This window comes from Pseudorca crassidens, chromosome 15 (genome assembly GCF_039906515.1).
Source record: "Pseudorca crassidens isolate mPseCra1 chromosome 15, mPseCra1.hap1, whole genome shotgun sequence".
Lineage (NCBI taxonomy): Eukaryota > Metazoa > Chordata > Mammalia > Artiodactyla > Delphinidae > Pseudorca > Pseudorca crassidens.
In genome coordinates, this window is record NC_090310.1 from 26394364 (window position 1) to 26412936 (window position 18573).

The 18573-nt window shown below is 52.3% G+C and overlaps 2 protein-coding genes across 10 annotated transcripts in view; one reads left to right on the forward strand and one right to left on the reverse strand.

The window, feature by feature from the left end:
• The window catches only part of MYH11 (myosin heavy chain 11), a 128010-nt gene extending 114327 nt beyond the window's left edge, over nucleotides 1-13683 (forward strand). For 2 of the 6 annotated variants that reach the window (XM_067706554.1, XM_067706556.1), the window contains 11 exons: nucleotides 850-1062; nucleotides 1398-1610; nucleotides 1827-1988; nucleotides 2387-2515; nucleotides 2817-2905; nucleotides 3330-3453; nucleotides 4071-4279; nucleotides 5202-5310; nucleotides 5388-5560; nucleotides 9790-9828; nucleotides 12975-13111. In XM_067706554.1, coding sequence (XP_067562655.1) covers nucleotides 850-1062; nucleotides 1398-1610; nucleotides 1827-1988; nucleotides 2387-2515; nucleotides 2817-2905; nucleotides 3330-3453; nucleotides 4071-4279; nucleotides 5202-5310; nucleotides 5388-5560; nucleotides 9790-9820 — 1452 coding nt within the window. In that variant the 3' untranslated portion in view covers nucleotides 9821-9828; nucleotides 12975-13111. Of the gene's footprint in view, nucleotides 1-849; nucleotides 1063-1397; nucleotides 1611-1826; nucleotides 1989-2386; nucleotides 2516-2816; nucleotides 2906-3329; nucleotides 3454-4070; nucleotides 4280-5201; nucleotides 5311-5387; nucleotides 5561-9789; nucleotides 9829-12704; nucleotides 12859-12974 lie in introns of those variants that run through there. The other 4 variants (XM_067706551.1, XM_067706552.1, XM_067706555.1 and 1 more) reach the window with 3 other exon arrangements.
• NDE1 (nudE neurodevelopment protein 1) overlaps nucleotides 1-18573 on the reverse strand; it is a 55826-nt gene that overhangs the window by 6063 nt on the left and 31190 nt on the right. For 2 of the 4 annotated variants that reach the window (XR_010934936.1, XR_010934935.1), the window contains exons 7-9: nucleotides 17835-17926; nucleotides 16636-16787; nucleotides 11880-12018 (exon numbers count right to left, since the gene is read on the reverse strand). Coding sequence is in view for 2 of the 4 variants with exons in the window: in XM_067706557.1 (XP_067562658.1) it covers nucleotides 15709-15802; nucleotides 16636-16787; nucleotides 17835-17926 (338 nt within the window). In the remaining 2 variants the exon portion in view is untranslated. Of the gene's footprint in view, nucleotides 1-11879; nucleotides 12019-14539; nucleotides 15934-16635; nucleotides 16788-17834; nucleotides 17927-18573 lie in introns of those variants that run through there. The other 2 variants (XM_067706557.1, XM_067706558.1) reach the window with 2 other exon arrangements.

Below are 18573 nucleotides of genomic sequence, written 5' to 3' on the forward strand. Positions count from 1 at the left end.
AATCTTAAGCATACACTCACTGAGTTCTGATAAATGCATACACCTGTATGACCCAAACCCCGAAATACCAACTTTTAATATATGTTACTCAGATTTAGTAAATATGATTTGGTTTACAAGTGACTTGGGATTTATTCCAAAATTCAGTTTTGGGATTGTACTTTGGGATTCTTCCCTCTTCTACCAACCATCCCTTCCCTGTGCTGACAGCTTGTCCTCATTGCTTCTAATCTGCGGTCTCATCACCTGGCCCAGGGTCTGAGGCTGCTTTATTATTTTCCTGTCGCAAACAGTGGAGAGTTTTTGTGTTGACTGCTGTTTGGGAGTCCCTGTTACTTGCCTGTCTTTGTGGAATTCTGGCAGTCTGGGTTTTGGATGTTACGGCCTGTACTGCTCTCTCTTTCAAAAGCTGAGATTAACGTCAGTATGGTGTGTTCTTGGAACTGCTTCTCCAGGCAGAGGGGGAACTATGTGCAGATCCATCCACCACTCACCATTGCCCTACCGCGGCTCATAGGCTACTCTTGTGAGCGAGCGACTGTGGCCATGAAACAAAAGAATAATTGGACTCTGGGAGGATTAAATGTCACCCTGACCTCGGTCACAGCACATTCTAACCAACATGGGCAGCGTCAGTGACTTCCAAGCACAGAGATTCAGCGGATGCTGGCTCTGCAGAAGGTTGACCTCGAAGTCGGGGAGCAGTCTTATTATAAACTGTTTGCTTAGACACCTGACTTCCTTCCACCTGCACCAGGACACAAGGCTTCTTCCCCATATTTGCAGTTCAATGCAGCCGACCCTCAGGCATGCCTAGAGCTCACCTCTGGGTCTTCTGCTGTGTTGCAGTTGTTGGCTGAGGAGAAAAACATCTCTTCCAAATATGCGGATGAAAGGGACAGAGCCGAGGCAGAAGCCAGGGAGAAGGAAACCAAGGCCCTGTCGCTGGCACGGGCCCTTGAGGAGGCCTTAGAAGCCAAAGAGGAGCTTGAGAGGACCAACAAAATGCTCAAAGCTGAGATGGAGGATCTGGTTAGCTCCAAGGACGACGTGGGCAAGAACGTAAGTGGCTCTTCATCATCTTTGCTTGTCTACGTTTCACCCACCCACTCTCTGTGCTATTTATCAGTCCACGGGGGAAGGAGGGGACTCCATGCCTCCTTCATGCTAAGGAATACTCAGGAATTGGAAGGAGTCCCTCAGGCTGATGCAAAGAAGGGGCCTGGTTGAGAACTGCATTTGGGGGTGGGTTCTGAGTCAAGGGTTCCGAGAGGATGGCTCTGGTCTGGACTCCTGGTCATGCATCTTGAGAGTGGCAAAAGCCATCTCCCTGACCTTGATGAGCTGTCCCTGGGGGCTGCCCGACCATCTTCATGACGTCAACCCTTACGTAAAAGGTCCATGAGCTGGAGAAGTCCAAGCGAGCCCTGGAAACCCAGATGGAGGAGATGAAGACCCAGCTGGAAGAGCTCGAGGATGAGCTGCAGGCGACAGAAGATGCCAAGCTGAGGCTGGAGGTCAACATGCAGGCCCTGAAGGGCCAGTTCGAGCGGGATCTCCAGGCCCGGGATGAGCAGAATGAAGAAAAGAGGAGGCAGCTCCAGAGGCAGGTAATCTGTGAGGAGGAAGGAAACGGGGGAAGGGGAGGTGGGGCGGCCTGCTTCCTTCCTCCCACCTCCACTTCCTGGCTTCATGGAGACTCTGATCTCTCACCTTTGTCCTGGGGATGAGAAACCCACCTTGCAGGTGGTTATGCAAACCTGGGCGCTGGGAAGGGATCCTAGGGGCGGCCTTGCCCGGCAGCGCACGTCTCTCTCCTTGCTCAGCTTCACGAGTACGAGACGGAACTGGAAGACGAGAGAAAGCAACGTGCCCTGGCGGTGGCGGCCAAGAAGAAGCTGGAAGGGGACCTGAAGGACCTGGAGCTGCAGGCCGACTCGGCCATCAAGGGGAGAGAGGAAGCTATCAAGCAGCTGCGAAAACTGCAGGTGGGTGACGCCCCAAGGGCCGGGCGCGCGGGGGAAGCCAGGTCAGCAGCAGTGGGAGGACACAGGCCTCCCTCTGTCGCCAGTGCCTGGTCACCTGGTGCTTTTCCATCACCCTTTAGCTTTGGGGGCTGTTTCCTGCCCTGGGGAAACAATCAAGGGGGGGCAACATTTGGGGGGGCAACATCAGGCATTTGGCTGCGGCCCCCAGATCTCAGCACCGCTTCTTAGGTCTGCGGAGCCCATCCAGAACCGTGCCCCAGGCAGCCACCTGGCCACGTGAGGCTGAGGGCTCTGCAGTCAATCGTGGGAAATCCTAGGGTCGGCACAGAAAGGTAATTTGGGCAGCAGGACTCGGTGAGTAAGGACCTCTTAGCTGGTCCCGCCTGTTGACCACGCAGGCTCAGATGAAGGACTTCCAGAGAGAGCTGGAAGACGCCCGCAACTCCCGGGATGAGATCTTTGCCACGGCCAAAGAGAATGAGAAGAAGGCCAAGAGCTTGGAGGCAGACCTCATGCAGCTACAGGAGGTAAAGGCTTCTTCTCGCTGCGAGAGCCCTGATGGGGATGCCGTGATAGCAGCCCCGGGCACCCCCAGCTTGTGCACCCTCGTCCAGCATTCCACACGGGTGGGCCCCATAGCGAGGGTGGGGAAAGACACAGGGTTTCCTCCCTGATGGATCTGCAGGCCTCCCCCTGAACTCAGAGGAGGCCGAGCCATTTTAGAGACGGCTGGGGGCCAGGTGACAGGAACGGGGTGGATTCTCGGGTGGGCTCAGCCCTTTCCGGGCAGACAGCAGGTTTCCTTGCTCCCCACCTGCCACCGTCCAGGATCTAGCCGCGGCCGAGAGGGCTCGCAAGCAGGCAGACCTGGAGAAGGAGGAGCTGGCTGAGGAACTGGCCAGCAGCGTGTCTGGAAGGTATGAGCCTCATGGGGAGAAGGGGGTCCCTAGACTCAGATGATGAGGGAGAGGCAGTCAGAGGAGAGTCTCCTGGACCCCATTTAATGCTGAAAATGATAGAACGTTCAGCTGAGCTTATGACAGGGGTCATGGGGTTCTCCACCCTATTTGAGGGTGTAGCCAGTTTCACTCATTCGGCATGGCGGGGACAGGGAATCTGGGGACGTCGGGGAGGAGGGAATTGATCCTCATCCCAGGCCTGGCTTTGCTGACACCAATTGGCTCCCCACTTCCTGCTATGTACCTTTGGACAAGCCTCTAAGCCTCTCTGAACCTCAGTTATAAAAGGCGGCAACCCTGAGGCATCGCTTCTCCAAGAGAGGAAGCTCTCTAAGCCTCTGAGTGGAGGCTGGAGGCCCCAGAGCGGCTGCCTTTCCCTTAGGAACGCGCTGCAGGACGAGAAGCGCCGCCTGGAAGCCCGCATCTCGCAGCTGGAGGAGGAGCTGGAGGAAGAGCAAGGCAACATGGAGGCCATGAGTGACCGAGTCCGGAAGGCCACACAGCAGGTGAGGCCGGGGCGGCCAGGAGCAGGGCAGCACATGCCTCAGATCCGCCCCGTCCCAAGCCTCACACGGCTTCAGGACAGGCTCCTGTGTGCCAGGCCCCGGTGGGGGTGGACGAGAATGCGAAGGCGGGAGAGTAGAGACCCAGCACGTCTGCTCCCGAGCGTCCACTCCCTCCCCTTCCGGTCACACCAGCACCCCGCCTGCAGCACCTCCTTTGGTGGCTCCCTCCAGTAGACGATGCTCACCCACAAGGGCCTTGGCGGTCTCCTTCCTGCTCTTTCCTCAGCCCCCACCTTACAACAGTGAGCACTCAGTGACGTCACTGAGCGCCAGCTCCATGATGGGCGCTGGGGACCCATCGTGTGACCTGGGCGCCTGGGTGGCACCGGGATGCTTTTCCTGGAAGAGCTGCCTCTTGAGCTGGGTCTTCAAGGATGGCCAAGAAAGAGCTGGCTGCTGGAGGGGAAGGAGGAGGGCTTCTGGGTGCTCCAGCTCCAGGGACCTGCGCAGAGGCCAACGAAGGCTGGGGGCTGCGGGGCGGGGGGAGCCGTTCATCTCAGTGCACCGTCTGGCACTTCCCAAGCCCTCCACCTGGTGACCTTCACCCTCCTCCCCAGGCCGAGCAGCTCAACAATGAGCTGGCCACGGAGCGCAGCACGGCCCAGAAGAATGAAAGTGCGCGGCAGCAGCTTGAGCGCCAGAACAAGGAGCTGCGGAGCAAGCTGCAGGAGATGGAGGGGGCAGTCAAGTCCAAGTTCAAGTCCACCATTGCGGCTCTGGAGGCCAAGATCGCACAACTAGAGGAGCAGGTCGAGCAGGAGGCCAGGTACGGTGGGACCAGTGCCCGAACGACAGCCGGCTTGCCAGTGAGTGGCGGGGATGTCGGGGGTCAGTCAGACTCTCTGGGTATCATTTCTGGCTGAGAAATCAGCTCAGTGGTACCTGCGCTGCAGCTGTGTTGGGAGAACTGAGTGAGAACACAGGAAGGTGCTGTGCCCTAGCCTGGCCTGGAGTAAGCCTCTGAGACATTAGCTGCTCTAAGCAGCATGACTCTTCAGTGATGTCAGCCAGACTTCCCAGGAGCTCATGTCACTTTGCCTAACGTTGTGTCTGCAGGATGTCACATTAATGGGTACACAAAACATCCAAATCATCAGCCCACAGACACATGGGAAGGCTTCTCACTTAAGCACGGTCCCTGAGCTGTAAGGTCACAGCACATTCATGACCATCAGATAGGGTCGGGATCCTTGCACTGTTTTTGCTTTCGGTGGTGGCTTTACGGATAACTCACATACCACACAGTTCACACATTTAAAGTGTACAGTTCAGTGGCTTTCAGTGTACAATTCATAGGCACACGCTCACCAAAGTCAACTGCAGAACGCTGTCATCACCAATAAGCAGCCCTGTATCCTTAACCATCACCGTCTATTTCCCATCCCCAGCCAACCACTGATTTAATTTCTGTCTCTGTTGTCTATTCTGGACATTTCGTCAAGTGGGATCATACATCACGAGGCCTTTTGTGACTGGCTTCTTTCACGGAGCATGTTTGCAAGGCTCCCCCATGCTGTAGCCGACGTCAGCACTTCATTCCTTTTCATGGACGAACATTATTCTCAGGATGAGCCCTGATTTGGGCTCAGGAAAAGTGCCCACCGTGGGCCATGCTGGTCTGGTTTACACACCGACTGCTAGGGAGGCCCTCCCCATCCGAAACATCCCCACTCCCCCTGTGTGTGCAGAGAGAAACAGGCGGCCACCAAGTCGCTGAAGCAGAAGGACAAGAAGCTGAAGGAGGCCCTGCTGCAGGTGGAAGACGAGCGCAAAATGGCAGAGCAGTACAAGGAGCAGGTAACCCTGCCCCGCCCCCTCCCAGCCCCACAAGCCCTGCCACAGACCCCCCTGACCCTCGGGCCTCTCCTTGACAGGCTGAGAAAGGAAACACGAGGGTCAAGCAACTCAAGAGGCAGCTGGAGGAGGCGGAGGAAGAGTCCCAGCGCATCAACGCCAACCGCAGGAAGCTGCAGCGGGAGCTGGATGAGGCCACAGAGAGCAACGAGGCCATGGGCCGCGAGGTGACGGCGCTCAAGAGCAAGCTCAGGTGAGGGACCAGCCCCGGGGGCCTCATCTCATGGGCTGGCTGCACGGGTCGGCCTGAAGCCTCCACAGTGGCTCAGAGCCCCTTTCCCCAAAGCCCTCGTGGCTTTCCGGCTCAGCATCACGTATGCAGCACCATCGTGTGCTGGACGTGGGCGGGGCCCAGATCACAGGGGCCCTCCCTCTGAGCAGCACCCCTTCTGTCCTAACAACCGCTCCCATCCCATCCTCCAGGTGAGGAGGAGGAGGCGGCAGTACCTCCATCTCCTGAGACCTTTCTTCGCTGTGTCATCAACAGCTGCAGAATCCCTTCTCCCCTAACCTCTTTTCTGGACTTTCTCTTCCCCACCTTTCCCTGACTCGGCGTTTCTCTGCACTACTGCCATTCAGGGCTGAATAATTCTTTATCACGGGCTGCCCTGTGCACTGTAGGATGTTAAGCAGCATCCTTGGCCTCCAGCCACTAGATGCAGTGGCACTTCCCCCAGCGTCCCCCGGGGGGGCCAGCACCCACAGTTGAGACCCTCTGCCGTAAGTGGACTGCGGTTGTTTTCTCTCCCACACCCCTGAACCTCCGAGCCTGAAGGGGGTGGATGCTCCCCCGCTCCTCAGGGCTCCTTCCCATCCCCTTGTCCACCTGGTTCCCTGAAGGTTTGAGCTCCGTGCTTCCTATCACACTCGCTCACACCCCACAGCAGGTGGGTGATCCAGCCTCTCAAGTCCACGACCTTCTCTCCTCCAGGACCCTGCCACTCCCCGGGCATTCCCAGTAACTCTCAGCCCTAATGTGACCATCAAGCACCCATCATCTGCCTGCCACCACGTTTCTTTAGCTCACTCCCTCTGTCTCCGCCGGGGTCTCCAACCCCTCAGCTCATCCTCTCGCAGCCCCACCGACTCCATGGTTATGGTCGGCCTCTCCCACATCCTCCACACTCTGGTCTCCCCTCCTGCTGTGTTGTGCTGACTTGGTTAAAACACAAGCCAAATTAAGCCCAACTGCCAACCTTCTGCAGCTCAAAGCAGTGTGGAAAAGCAAACAGGTGTGCTGCCACTTCCGCTGGAAACTCTAAGTGGCGGAACCAAGCCGACCTCACTTAGTGCTGCCTGGACTTTGGCCTCCCCTTCCTCTCAGTCCCCGCCTCCTCTCACCCTCCCCCATCCTCTCAGCCCTCCCCACTTAGGCATCTGCTTTTCACTCTCCCTAAACTTACTATCCCTGTCATCCTCACTCAGCTGATGACTTTACTTCCTGTTTAACGGAAAAATGGAAACTATCATGAAGTACAGACAAGCCCCCACTTCCCTATCGACACACCTCCCTACATCTATGCTCATTTCCTCTGTTTTTTCCCATTTCTGTGCTCAACTGTCCAGCACCAACTGAGGTCCACCCCACCATCAGACCCACCCCCCATCTTGTTTAACTGAGGACGTTGTTCCTGAAAGTCCTACCCTTCTCCCTTGTGGTATGTTCTCTCTCACTGAGTCATTCCATTAGGTGAACAAACCTAATCCCCCTTCCCTGCTGTTACCACAAAACTCTAACTCAGTGGTCAGTCCTCAGTCCTCACCTGACTCAGCAGCATATGCTATAGCCCATCACTCCTCTTTACTGGGCCTCCCAGATACCACCCTCACCTGGTATCCTTCCTACCTTTCTGGCCGTGTTTCACCTCTTCTGCTGGTACCTCATCTCAAAGCCCAGTTGCTGTTGGTCTGCCCAGGGCGCCATCCCGGTCCTCTCTCCACCCCTACTGCTGCTCATTCCTTAGGTGATCTGAACCAGCCTGGTGGCTTCAAAGTTCCATCTGTAGCTAGTGACTTCCTAGTTTATCTCCAGCCCAGACTTCCTGGGATTCCAGACTTCCTTGACATTCCCATTCAATGCCTAACAGGCAGTTCACACCTAAACATACCCCAACCTGGGCCCTGACTGACTGAACCCCTTCACACCAAAACCAGCTCTTCTCACAATCCTCCGCAGCTGAAAGTTGCCATTAATCCAGGCCACAAACCTTGTGCTCATTCTTTATTCTTCTCTCTCCTTTACACCCTGCATCCACTCTGTTGGGAAATCTGGTCAACTCTCCCTTAAAAAATACTCTACATCCAGAATCGAACCACTGCTTGCCACCCTGGTCCAAGCTACCCTCTCCTCCCACCTAGACAACTTTCTCAGCCTCCTTGTGGGCCTCTCTGCATCCATGCTGGCCCCTTATAGTCTGTTCTCAACACAGAAATGGAGCTGGATCACGTCCCTCCTTTGCTTGAAGCCCTCTATGGGGGCTCCACCTCACTCACAGCCAAAGTAACATCTTCACAATGGTTAGTTCCACTAGGCCCTACGTGATCTCTGTACTCTGCCTCCTAAATTACCCCTCCACCTCCACCGCTTCCTACACTGCCTCAAGGCCCTTGCACTGGCTGCTCTCTCTGCCTGGAATGCCCCTCCCCCGGCTTGCTGCACTAGCTGGCCCCTCCTTCCCTGCCTGCAGGTGTTCACTCACCCATGTTACTAGAATTTCCTACCTTACTCTTTACCGTTCTCCTCTCTCTTACCCACTTGTCATCATGGAACTTGCTATTTCTTTTACTTATCTCGTACACAGTCTGTCCTCACTCTTGGCCTGCGAGCCCACGAACACAGAGGCTTTGTCTGCTTACTCGTCCCCAGTGTCTGGGATAGTGCTGGGCACAGAATAAACCTTCAATTGTTGAGTCAGAGGTGATGTTTCTCCAACCTCAGGCATTCTCGTACCACCTTTGCCATTTTGCCTTACCACCTGTACTTCTGTTGACTTGATGTTTTCTTTGAAATTAACTATTTAATCATACGTATGTCTATTTACAAATGAAACCTACCACCCCTGTACTGTTAAACCAGCATGCCTTGCATCAACAGGTCACAATGAAGTTGAAACAGTGAAAACTAAACAATAGTGAATTCTAGCTATTGTGGCCACAAATTGATGACTATGACCTGAAGGCAGACTTCTCAGTTAGAAAGGGAATGACAAGACATTAGGACCAAACAGATTTTCTGACATAATCAGATGTATTTAAGAGTGGAAAAGGGAATACCTTTCTCACTGTGCACTTCAGCAGTCCAAGGGCATACCTAGGGACCCTCTGCAATCACCTGGCATCTCGACTCCAGACTCTGAGAACCACTGCACGAGACAAGGGGAAAGCCCAAACCCCTTTCAGGAGGGGAAAGAGAGCAACTGGCTCGGAGCACAGGGATTTGGGAAGGAGCCCCCTGCCCGTGCAAGGTGAGGGGTGGTGCGTCCCCACGGCTGGACCCCCCAGCACTTGCTCGGCTGCTGACTGGATGCTGCCCTTCCTCGGAGGCAGGCTGAGCAGTGGGAGAGCAGTCAGCCACCCCAGCTCTCTCACCCTTTTGTTGTCCCTGCTCCCTTTCTTGGGACCGATGATTCTTGCAGCACATGCCGACCACCCTCTTTGGGTTCTGCCCCAGACAACGACCCTTCTTGGGCTGTACAGGCTGGCATCGGACTAACCATTTTTTACAGTTAATATGAACACGCCCACAACATACAAGTGGAAGACGGGTCCTACCTTTTCCACCTTCTCTGAGTCCTCTAGATGTACAAAAGCACAAAATCAAGCACTAGAGCCTTGAGTGAGGTGGGCAAGCCTAGCCAGCTCCTCAGCGAGCAAGAAATTATAGAGCAAGTTTCACACAGTTTTACCAGGCAGGTAAATCTCAACACAAGCCCTGCTTAGAGCCCGAACAACGCACCTATCACTCCTGACACCACCAGGCATCTCCACAGGAGCCGCCCAGGGTGCCCACCTCTACTGTCTTGCTATGGGCATAAAAGGCAACGGACGGAGTAATGATACTAAAACGCGAGGCTGCTGTGGGCTCCTTGCCCAGGTCTGTTCAGGTTCTGTTCCCACAAGGATATTTTGGACTAGCTTACTCAGATTCCATTACGTTCCTGAACAGATATGCAGAATGGGAGGAAGCCACCTGAGTTCTTCAGAGAAGTTCTGAAGGACAGAAATTTGCTTTTTAATTGGGGGAAAAAAAGGCTAGTCCTTTTGTGTGCCAGGCTCTCTGAGATCTCGTGGCTTCAGGTGCTCCACCGTAAGGGTGACTTAAAGGTGCCTTTAATTATTTAATTGAAGCAAATGCATTGATGATTAAAACTGCACTTGAATGGGAGGATGGTAACCACCGGGGACTCTCTCTCTCTGTTTCAGAGGCCCCCTCCCCCAGGAAACTCCGCAATGACTCACCAGGTATCATGCCTGCAGCTTCGCGGCTCATGTCTGTGGCTCTTGGTTTCCATTTCCTTTCTGCCAGCCTGCCCCCCCCCCGCCCCCTGCCCCCCTTTTGTGGCCCTCGCAAATTCCCGGGATTCCTACAAAATCTGAAGGCCTAGATATCTTAGTTCAAAACTTTAGTCTTTTAGTCTTTCTTCAAAACCAACATCGACACAAGAAGACCTCATTGCTTTACCCATTTTCCTTCCTTCCTTCCTCCCTCCCGCTTTGGCGTGTGACGTGGCACTGATGTGGCCTGTCGCCGCGTGCTGAGGGTTTAGAGGCTGCGTGTGGCTTGGATGGCTCTTACCTGTGTGACAGGCCCCTAATAATGAAGAGGCCATGGCTGTGCCGTACTCCCTCGTCTGGCTCAGACACCACGCTGAGCAGATATGCCAGCTCCACTGTCTGGGTACCATCCTGGAGAACGGCTTCCATCCGGCTGGTCTGGTTCACAAGTCAGAATTAGCAAAGCACAGGGTCACGGTGGCCGCAGCCCAGCAATGTGCCCCCCAAGGTGGGGTTTCCACACACGCGTGCGAGGGAAACGAGCTCTCACCCCGATGTCTCACTGGGGTTGCGTGGGGCTTGAGCAAGGGCCAGCTGCTAACTGCATCTTCAGTGCACGAGGGCCACAGCGGCCACCACAGGGCCGGGCGCGGTCCAGGCAGATCCTTTATTGGAGGTCTCATGGGCACATGTTCACGGACTGGGGATGGACACCCAAGACTCAGGGAGCGCACGGGGCCTTCAAAAGACGGTTGAGAGGCCGCGACTTCTCTGGGATCCTGACAGTGTCCTCACACATGAAGTGAGGCACCTGGGGCCTGGCTTTCACCTCCTCCTCGAGAGACCCAGCCAGCCCTGCCTTGTGTCTGTCTTCTCTCTTGGAGAATCCCGCCTTGCTGTCGCTACCCAAATACTTAAAGCTGGATGAGGTCTCGGCAGGAGTTTTAGGCAGGAGCATCACACCTCCAAGACACGGCTTTTGAGTAGTTTTTCTGCCAGCGCATCCCGATCACGGGATAAGCTGGAGTCTAGGGTTGGCTGGGGTGTAGGACCCACCCGTCGATGGAAACTGAGTCCTTGCAAAGCAGCAGGTGCTTACGCTCTTGTGCCGATCCCTGGGATGCCAAGAGTACCTTAGATACGTTTCTGAGTCCATGAATAGAATCCAAGTTCTCCAGGATCAAACCCTTTAAGAAAATTTTAGAGGGGTCCTTTACTTCCTGTGACAGATATAGCCAGTGTCAACCTTTGCCTAGGATTTGAAGCCAGTTCCTTCAAGAAAGGCCCCTGAACCAGAACAGACCGGCTTCAGGACTGGTGCCCACGCAGGGGGCTTACAGGGACCCAGGCGCGACTGATTTACTTCTTAGATCAAGGGAGCGCATTAATCAGTTAAACTCCTCTAATTAGCAAATGCAGACTCTTCGGAGACACAAAGGGAGCCTGAGCCACTGTCTCCAGCTCCAGGCCATCCCATCCAGTTTTGAACCTGGAGGGTTAGACACGGAGGAGAGCTGTGTGGATGGCGGCTGAGCCCTGCACGCCGGGACCCTACTCTGTCCCGAGTTCTTGGAGAACACAGTGCTAAAGAAGGAAGAGACTTTCAAAGAACCTCTAGAGACTGAGTGATAGAAAGTTAGTTCCAAAGGAGCTGGAGGACTTCCCTGGTGGTCCAGTGGTTAGGACTCTGTGCTTCCACTGCAGGGGGCACAAGTTCAATCCCTGGTTGGGGAAGTTCTGCCTTTGAGGTGCGGCCAAAAAGAAAGAAATAAATAAAAGGGGCTGGAGGCCTAGAAGCTTCCCTCTGATGGGAGTGAGGCTGACCCAGGTCTTTAGTCGGCAGTAGCTACTAAGTATTTATTCTTGATCACTGCCCCTTGGAAAGTACCATCCACCGTCCCCAGAGGGTTTTACCAGCCCGGGTTCCTCCCACCCTTGGACTCCAGAAGGCTCGTGCTGGGAAGCCCCATGTCAGCGATCAGGAAATCTCTGGGCCTTGCTTATGCCTCCTGTCTTACCTGAGTTGCCCCCTTTGACTAAAGAACTGACGGGCTGGGTTCACTGGGATGGGCTCACCCTCGTGGCTTTTCTGTCCATACTTTGTGTGGCGAAGCAGGTCGTTTTTGTTGCAAAAAACTTGCTTTCTTCTTAGACATCCTAAAATGAGTGAAGACCTGTCAAACAGGGTCAGATGGCTGGAGCCCAACACACAACATTATTTGTTGTGGTCGCTGAAAAGAAGGCAAACTTTCCTTCCAAACAGTGGAGGTTAAGTACAGGCAGGTCTGATTTTTCCTCCTCCTGCCTGCCCTGCCCTCCTATGCAAAGCCTTACTTCAGGTGACCAGGGCAGGCCCTGTGGGAAAAGGGCATCCAGAGCACGGAGGAGAGGAGATGGGAGCAGAAAGGACAGAGAGAAAGGGGTGTCCCACCAGCTAGGGCTAAAAGACACCCTGGATTAACATGTCTAATGTTTTTCTGACAAATATTCATTGAGCACCCATTCTATGCCTTGCACAGTGCCTGCCATGGGGTGCCCCGAACAGGCGAGATCCCTGCCCTGGGGGAACTCAGAACAAGAATTCTGCTCCATAAAAGCAGAGCAATGCAGTGCCTTTAACCAGACAGCACCCTTGGCATCCATGCAGGGACCTCCTTCCCTCTCAAGGGTTGGTGGTCATTCTCACCTTCCTACAATTCAAAACCTAAACCCCTGCCCCCTTTTCCTTCTGAAAGCAAGGAGGTACAGACACAACAGGTCCCCCTCATCCCTGCTCCACAGTGTAGGAATAATCCCATGAGGCCATCACCCCCACTTGCCTTTTTTCCTTCTTTTCTAAACAGAAATCCACAGCCAACCAGAATCCTGTGGGTCAGCAAATGACCAAGCCAGATACTTTTTAAAGCAGATGGTCCTGCTTTGAAAAACCTACTTTGCCCCCATTCCAGCTGATTAAATGCACCCATATGGGTCAGGATTTGTTCACTTCAACCTGAATATTTGCGTCTCATTCGAGTTTGTTTGTGTTTGTTTTTTGCCCCGTCTGAAAATCTCTTCCAAGCTCGAGGGAGATTTCTGTACTAAAGAAACATGCGTTTTCTTAACACCCACAGGCGAGGGAACGAGACCTCTTTTGTTCCCTCGAGAAGGTCTGGAGGACGTAGAGTTATTGAAAACGCAGACGGTTCTGAAGAGGATATGGACGCTCGCGATGCAGACTTCAACGGAACCAAAGCCAGTGAATGAACAACTTGCTCAAAACAGGACAGAACCAAACCCAGTGGACTCCTCTTAGCACCGTCTAAATCCATTTTCAAACTCCAAACATCACAGACACCCCTCACGATGAATATAAAGACCACTACCCTGCATTCAGGGCATCAACTTAAGTTTGGAACGATGTACCGAAGGAGAAAAACCCAACAAGAGACACAGACACACCCACTCCCTCTGCTGAGAACTGTGCAGAGATTTTGAATTTTTAGAAAAATATATCCATGGTAACTAATCACTGGCAACTTAGTTTACATGAATTGGGGAGAAAGTCACCACGATGGGTGCCACTGTCCCCACCCCCAGCCCTTCCTGCCCTGTGGACTCTTCCATCGTCCCGGTGGGCCCTGGTTTGAAAATTCCTCTTCCCTCCGGTTCCCGCACATCAGATGCACACAGTTCACCGAGACCAAGTGCCTTCTGTAGTCACGTGAATTAAAAAGGAGACGCCGCTCAAACGGCTAAGAGCAGGAATGTCACACTGTTTTATATGCACCCCAGCTGTACTTAAGGACACCCTCACTAATAAAAGGTTATAAATCACTAGAATAGAGTTGACTTTTCTGTTGTTTTCTAGAGAAAGAGGACGGGGTGGGGGGGGTGGCCTCATTTAATCCTCATGACAACCCTATCAAGTCAGGGTTATTATTTCATTAAATGGGGAAACTGAGGCCCAGGGAGGTGAGATGAATCGTCTGAGACCCCACAACTGGCCAAGAGCAGAGCAGAGACACAGAGTGAGTGTGAGTGAGGGGCTCCTCCACACAGGAGGTGGGTGGCTCAAGGCCCAGGGAGTAGGACCATGCCCGGGAAGAACATATTTATCAATCAAAACAGCACGTATTTAATGTGAAGAATGTGAGTTCCTTGAATGTTTGAGTTAAAACACAAGACTTCGCCCAGCAGGGCTCGACAAACTTTTCCTATAAAGGCCCAGAAACTTGAGTATTTTAGCCTCCATCATGGTCTCTGTCACATTTGTCTTTTTTTAAAAAAATTAAACCACCCTTTAAAAATGTAAAAACTGTTCTTGGCGTGAGGGCCATAAAACCCAGGCCTGGGCCCGTCCCTTCCTTGGCCTGCATGTCCTAGACAGAGGTCCCTGGCGAAGTTTCCACTCAATACATATGATTCCCTACACCAACTCCATGGGATCAAACAGACTGAAAAGAGGGGAATTACAGAAACCAAGGACGCACTGAACGACCAAATGCGAATACACCCTGAACAGGACACGCATGTGTCCCAATACAATTCTAAGAAGCTGACTTGAAAGGAAATCTTTAAAAAAGTAGTTTTTTTCATAGTCACTTGGTTAAAAAAACAAAAGTTTTTCATCACCAGATAGCAAACACAGAAGCACAAAGGCAGCAGCATTTACTGACCACCACAAACTCGCTGAAAATCAGTTTCTCTTGATTTTATTGTTCTTTTAAAAAAATAGAAGTACATCTTTTACCGATATAGGTTAGAATGTTGCCAGGGCAACGAAGTGGGCACTCAAGTTTAATTCTCTGCTGAATTTCAGTAGCATTTGAAAAGTTCTGTTTTCAACTCAAGGATATTTTTGCTGTTCTTTTGGAAAAATAACTTAGTAACAGAAGGCCGTTAAGCTGCACGCACGCGCTGGAATTCATGTGTTCTTTTTACTTGCGTCCAAATTGTGAGACTGCCGTTCACAACCAGCAGGGATGAGCTGCACGCCATCTGTGTGGAAATCCTGGGTTCGTTTCTTCTTTAGTAAGGAACCTCCCACCGACAGTCTTGGTGGTTTAATCTTATCCGAAGGTCACCCCAATTATTTCACCAAGGCTTTGAATGAAGTCCTGTTCTTAGGGGCTGCATTACCAAGGCCATCACACCCCAGAGACCCTAAGGGTCCTGAAGCAGAGGTCACCCCCAGGCCAGGACAGAGGGGCTCAGGACAACTTACAGCCAGGATTGGTCTAAAGAGGACACAGAGTTTCCACTGACCTGGTCCCACAAAACGTACTCTGAAGCTCAAGCATGCCTCTAAAAGACTCAGTGAGAGGCAGATTAAAACGTCTCAGAGGTACACCACACCACAGTTTAAATAAAAGGTACATGCCTGTTCTGTTCTTCACCCCTAGATGTGATTTCAGTGCACTGATCCCTGCTGTGCCAAAGAGCACTGGAGATTTTGTTCTGGAAGAAGCTCCAGCAAAGTGGGGGCCGGAGTGAGCCTGAGATGGGCTCAGACCCCACTTTATAGGTGTCCCCGGTCATGAAAAACACCTCTCAAGACCAATCAGGACTCAGGTCTGCTGAAAATGATGGAGCAGCCTCAGCACCCACGTCGCCATTTCCAGAGGGTCCGCTTTGTCCCTGTCCATTGGCAACGCCCCGACAAGGAGGCCAGGGGTTATGAGATGGCATTTCCTGGGGACGACCACCCGGGGCCACAGGCGATCCCCACTCCCCACCGTCACTGGCTAGTGCGACTGCTCGTATATCTCAAACTAACTTAAAAAAAAACAAAAACCTAGTTTAAAGAGGGAAGGAGGATAAAATGACTCCTGCACAGACACCGGGGCCTTGGCTTCCGTGGATTTCCTAAAGCAACATCTTGACTACACCCTGGGCTGACGGCAGCGATGGTGAGGAAATATTTGAAGGCGGCTTCCCAAATTCCAGGCGTTTTCCCAACCTTCAGACAGAGCAAACCAAATTAGGCGGACATTACAGCTGCTATAGACTGGCTAGCACGGGGCCCCACAAAGTTATAAGAGTGAATATCAAGGTCGGGAGCAGTGTCTCACTGGGTCTCAATTTTCTCTCCTGTGAAATGAAGAAAAGGACACTGGCTATCTAGGGCTCACATGCCCAAGGCCACGCAAAAAGCCCAGTTGCAGAAGACGCTCCAAAAAAACACCCACATCTAAAGGTCCGGAAGTTATGTGCATGCTGGGGAGAACGATTCTTCATTTCCTGTCCTCTGTCTGCCACTGATCGCTCCCAAATTTACGTGGCCTGGGGTCCAGTGAGATAGTGGCGCATCTTACAGAATTCTAGAATCTGGAAGCTGCACTGATTTTCTTCAGGCAAGAAAATAAATGAAGCTGTTAGAGGTCAGATTTGTGTTTTCCAATCAGGTGACTGGCTTCAGGAATCTAGTCTGGCTGATTCAGTTTCCTGAAGGTTCTAAAGGTTAAAAAAAAAAAATCCTCTTTTGGGGGAAGCAGAGCAGTGTTTGAAGCTTGAGTCTTAAACAAGGGAGTGATTTATACAAAGGACATTCTCACAGCATGACCAGAAGCTGGGGCTGCAGAATCAAGTAATAAAAATGACCCTCTCCTTGGCCATTTGCCTAAACCAGCACACACACCACCTAACTCTGTCTTAAGGGATGGAGTAGAGGATAATACCTCATTGACATAATCCTGCGACTTTGAAAAATGGCTATGGGTCAGGGGTCAGAGGCTCCCGGCTGGAGAGGATGGGTTCTCCCGACACTGAGGAGGAACAGCAGAAGGTACTGACCCTTTGTCACCCAGAGGCACACTGGTGCTGCCTGGCCGTCTGTCGCCGCCGTCTCTGTTCTTGCTCCCCCACCCTGAGGCTGGGCCACTGGGTCGGTTTGGGGACTGATCATACACGAAGTTCCGGCAGGAAGCAAGTTTGGACTCCAGAGCCTGGAGAGAGATATGCTTTCCTGTCTCAAGCTGAAGACAAGAACTCTTGCCTCTCACCAGAGACCATACACATAATAGCTTAAGACAGTGGTTGTCAAACTGGGTTGTGTGTTAGAATCCCAAAGCGTGCTCCACCCCATCACCAAATTCAATGTATGTCCAACTCGTAGAACTGGTAGTCTAAGATATTTAGGAGCTTCCAGAAGAGTCCCCAACCCGACCTATGATTTAAGTCTGCCTACAAGAAATATGAAATCAACTTTTGGAATCATTCACTCTCTCCGCTACCTTGTAAAACATGCACCACGTGGCAGGAGGTTTGAAGAAGGACTTGCCTCGCTGTAAACAGACCCTCTGGAAACCAAATGGGTACTGAGATCACCCTGAGCTTCTGTATACTCTAACTAAACATAAAAACCTGCTTATATAACAGCGATCCAAAAAAAACAAAAGCCAAAAGGAAAAACATAGAAAACGAGCTGCAAGCTTCTATTAACTCTGAATGCATACATTCTGGTCAATGACAGACTGGCAGGACTTAAACTCTGTGGCTTTCCAGGCATCATTTTTAAAACTAAGAAAAATAACTACAGAGAATATCTATGTGATTTCTTAAGCACAAAAGACTCCTTCCCTGGAATTAACATAAAACCTATAAGGTCATGTTCTCTGCCCTAGCCTTTCAAGATTTTCCCTTTAACTCCCTGAGAAATTAAAAAAAGGGAAGGCAGTTTTCAAATGTCTCTCAGTTTTTTCAAATTAAGAAAAAATATCATAGATACCATCCGAATCTCCCAAATTGCCAGGGAAAATGGTACAGGGAAAGAAAGATACAGCCGGGGGTCAAAGGGTGACTCAGGGTCACAGCCCGGGTGTTTGTCAGAAACAACACCCATAGAAGCACAGCGACTGTAAGGGATACGAGAGCCAGGGTGACACCTGCACCTAATGAAGCCTCTGCCAGAGGGGAAGCAATAGGTAAGGTCACCCCTCAAGTCTCCTGAAGACAGAAGACACCACATGGACCCTGGGGAAGCGCCGTCTTACCCCCACTTTCCGCAGCAGGTCTCCCACAATGTTAAGGGCAGATATCCGGGCCGCTGGCGTGAGGGGGGTCCCCCCAGTGGAGTCGTCCAGACCTGCGTGTGCAAAAGGACGCACACATGACACCAACACACACTCAAAAGTCTGCACTAACGTCTCTGAACGTGAAACCTGGGGGTGGGCAAGCAAGCCCCTCTGATCCCAACGCTGCCCTGTTTCGGTCAATGGTTTGTTGCCTAACATAACAAGAGCATATCTGATGACCAACTTCTTGCATCCTTATAATGACTATACTTAATATTTATCTTTACCTGCTATTCTTTTTAAACAAAATCAAAACAGGCCCTCTTAAACTTCTAGGAATTCCATACAGTTAATTAACATTAACAGCATCTGAACAAGCCCCACTGGTAAGGGTTCTGCTCCTCAGAGCCTCCTCTCTCTTCAAAGCAGGGCTCACGGAGCAGCAGGACCAGCATCACCTGGGCGCTTGTTAGAAACGCAGGATCTCAGGCCCTGCCCAGACCTGCTAAATCTGAGGCCCAGCTGAGTCGTGTGCTTATTCAAGTGTGGTCTAGCCTGGGATTGTGGAAACCTCACACTCTCTTCATCCTGGGCACAAGCTGAGGGACAGGGAGCATGTGGTGGTGTAACCCCGGGAGCCGGCCTGCCATTTGCCAGCTGCGTGATGTCAGGCCAGCTCCTTAACTCAGGGCCTCAGTCTCCTCACCCATCACATGGG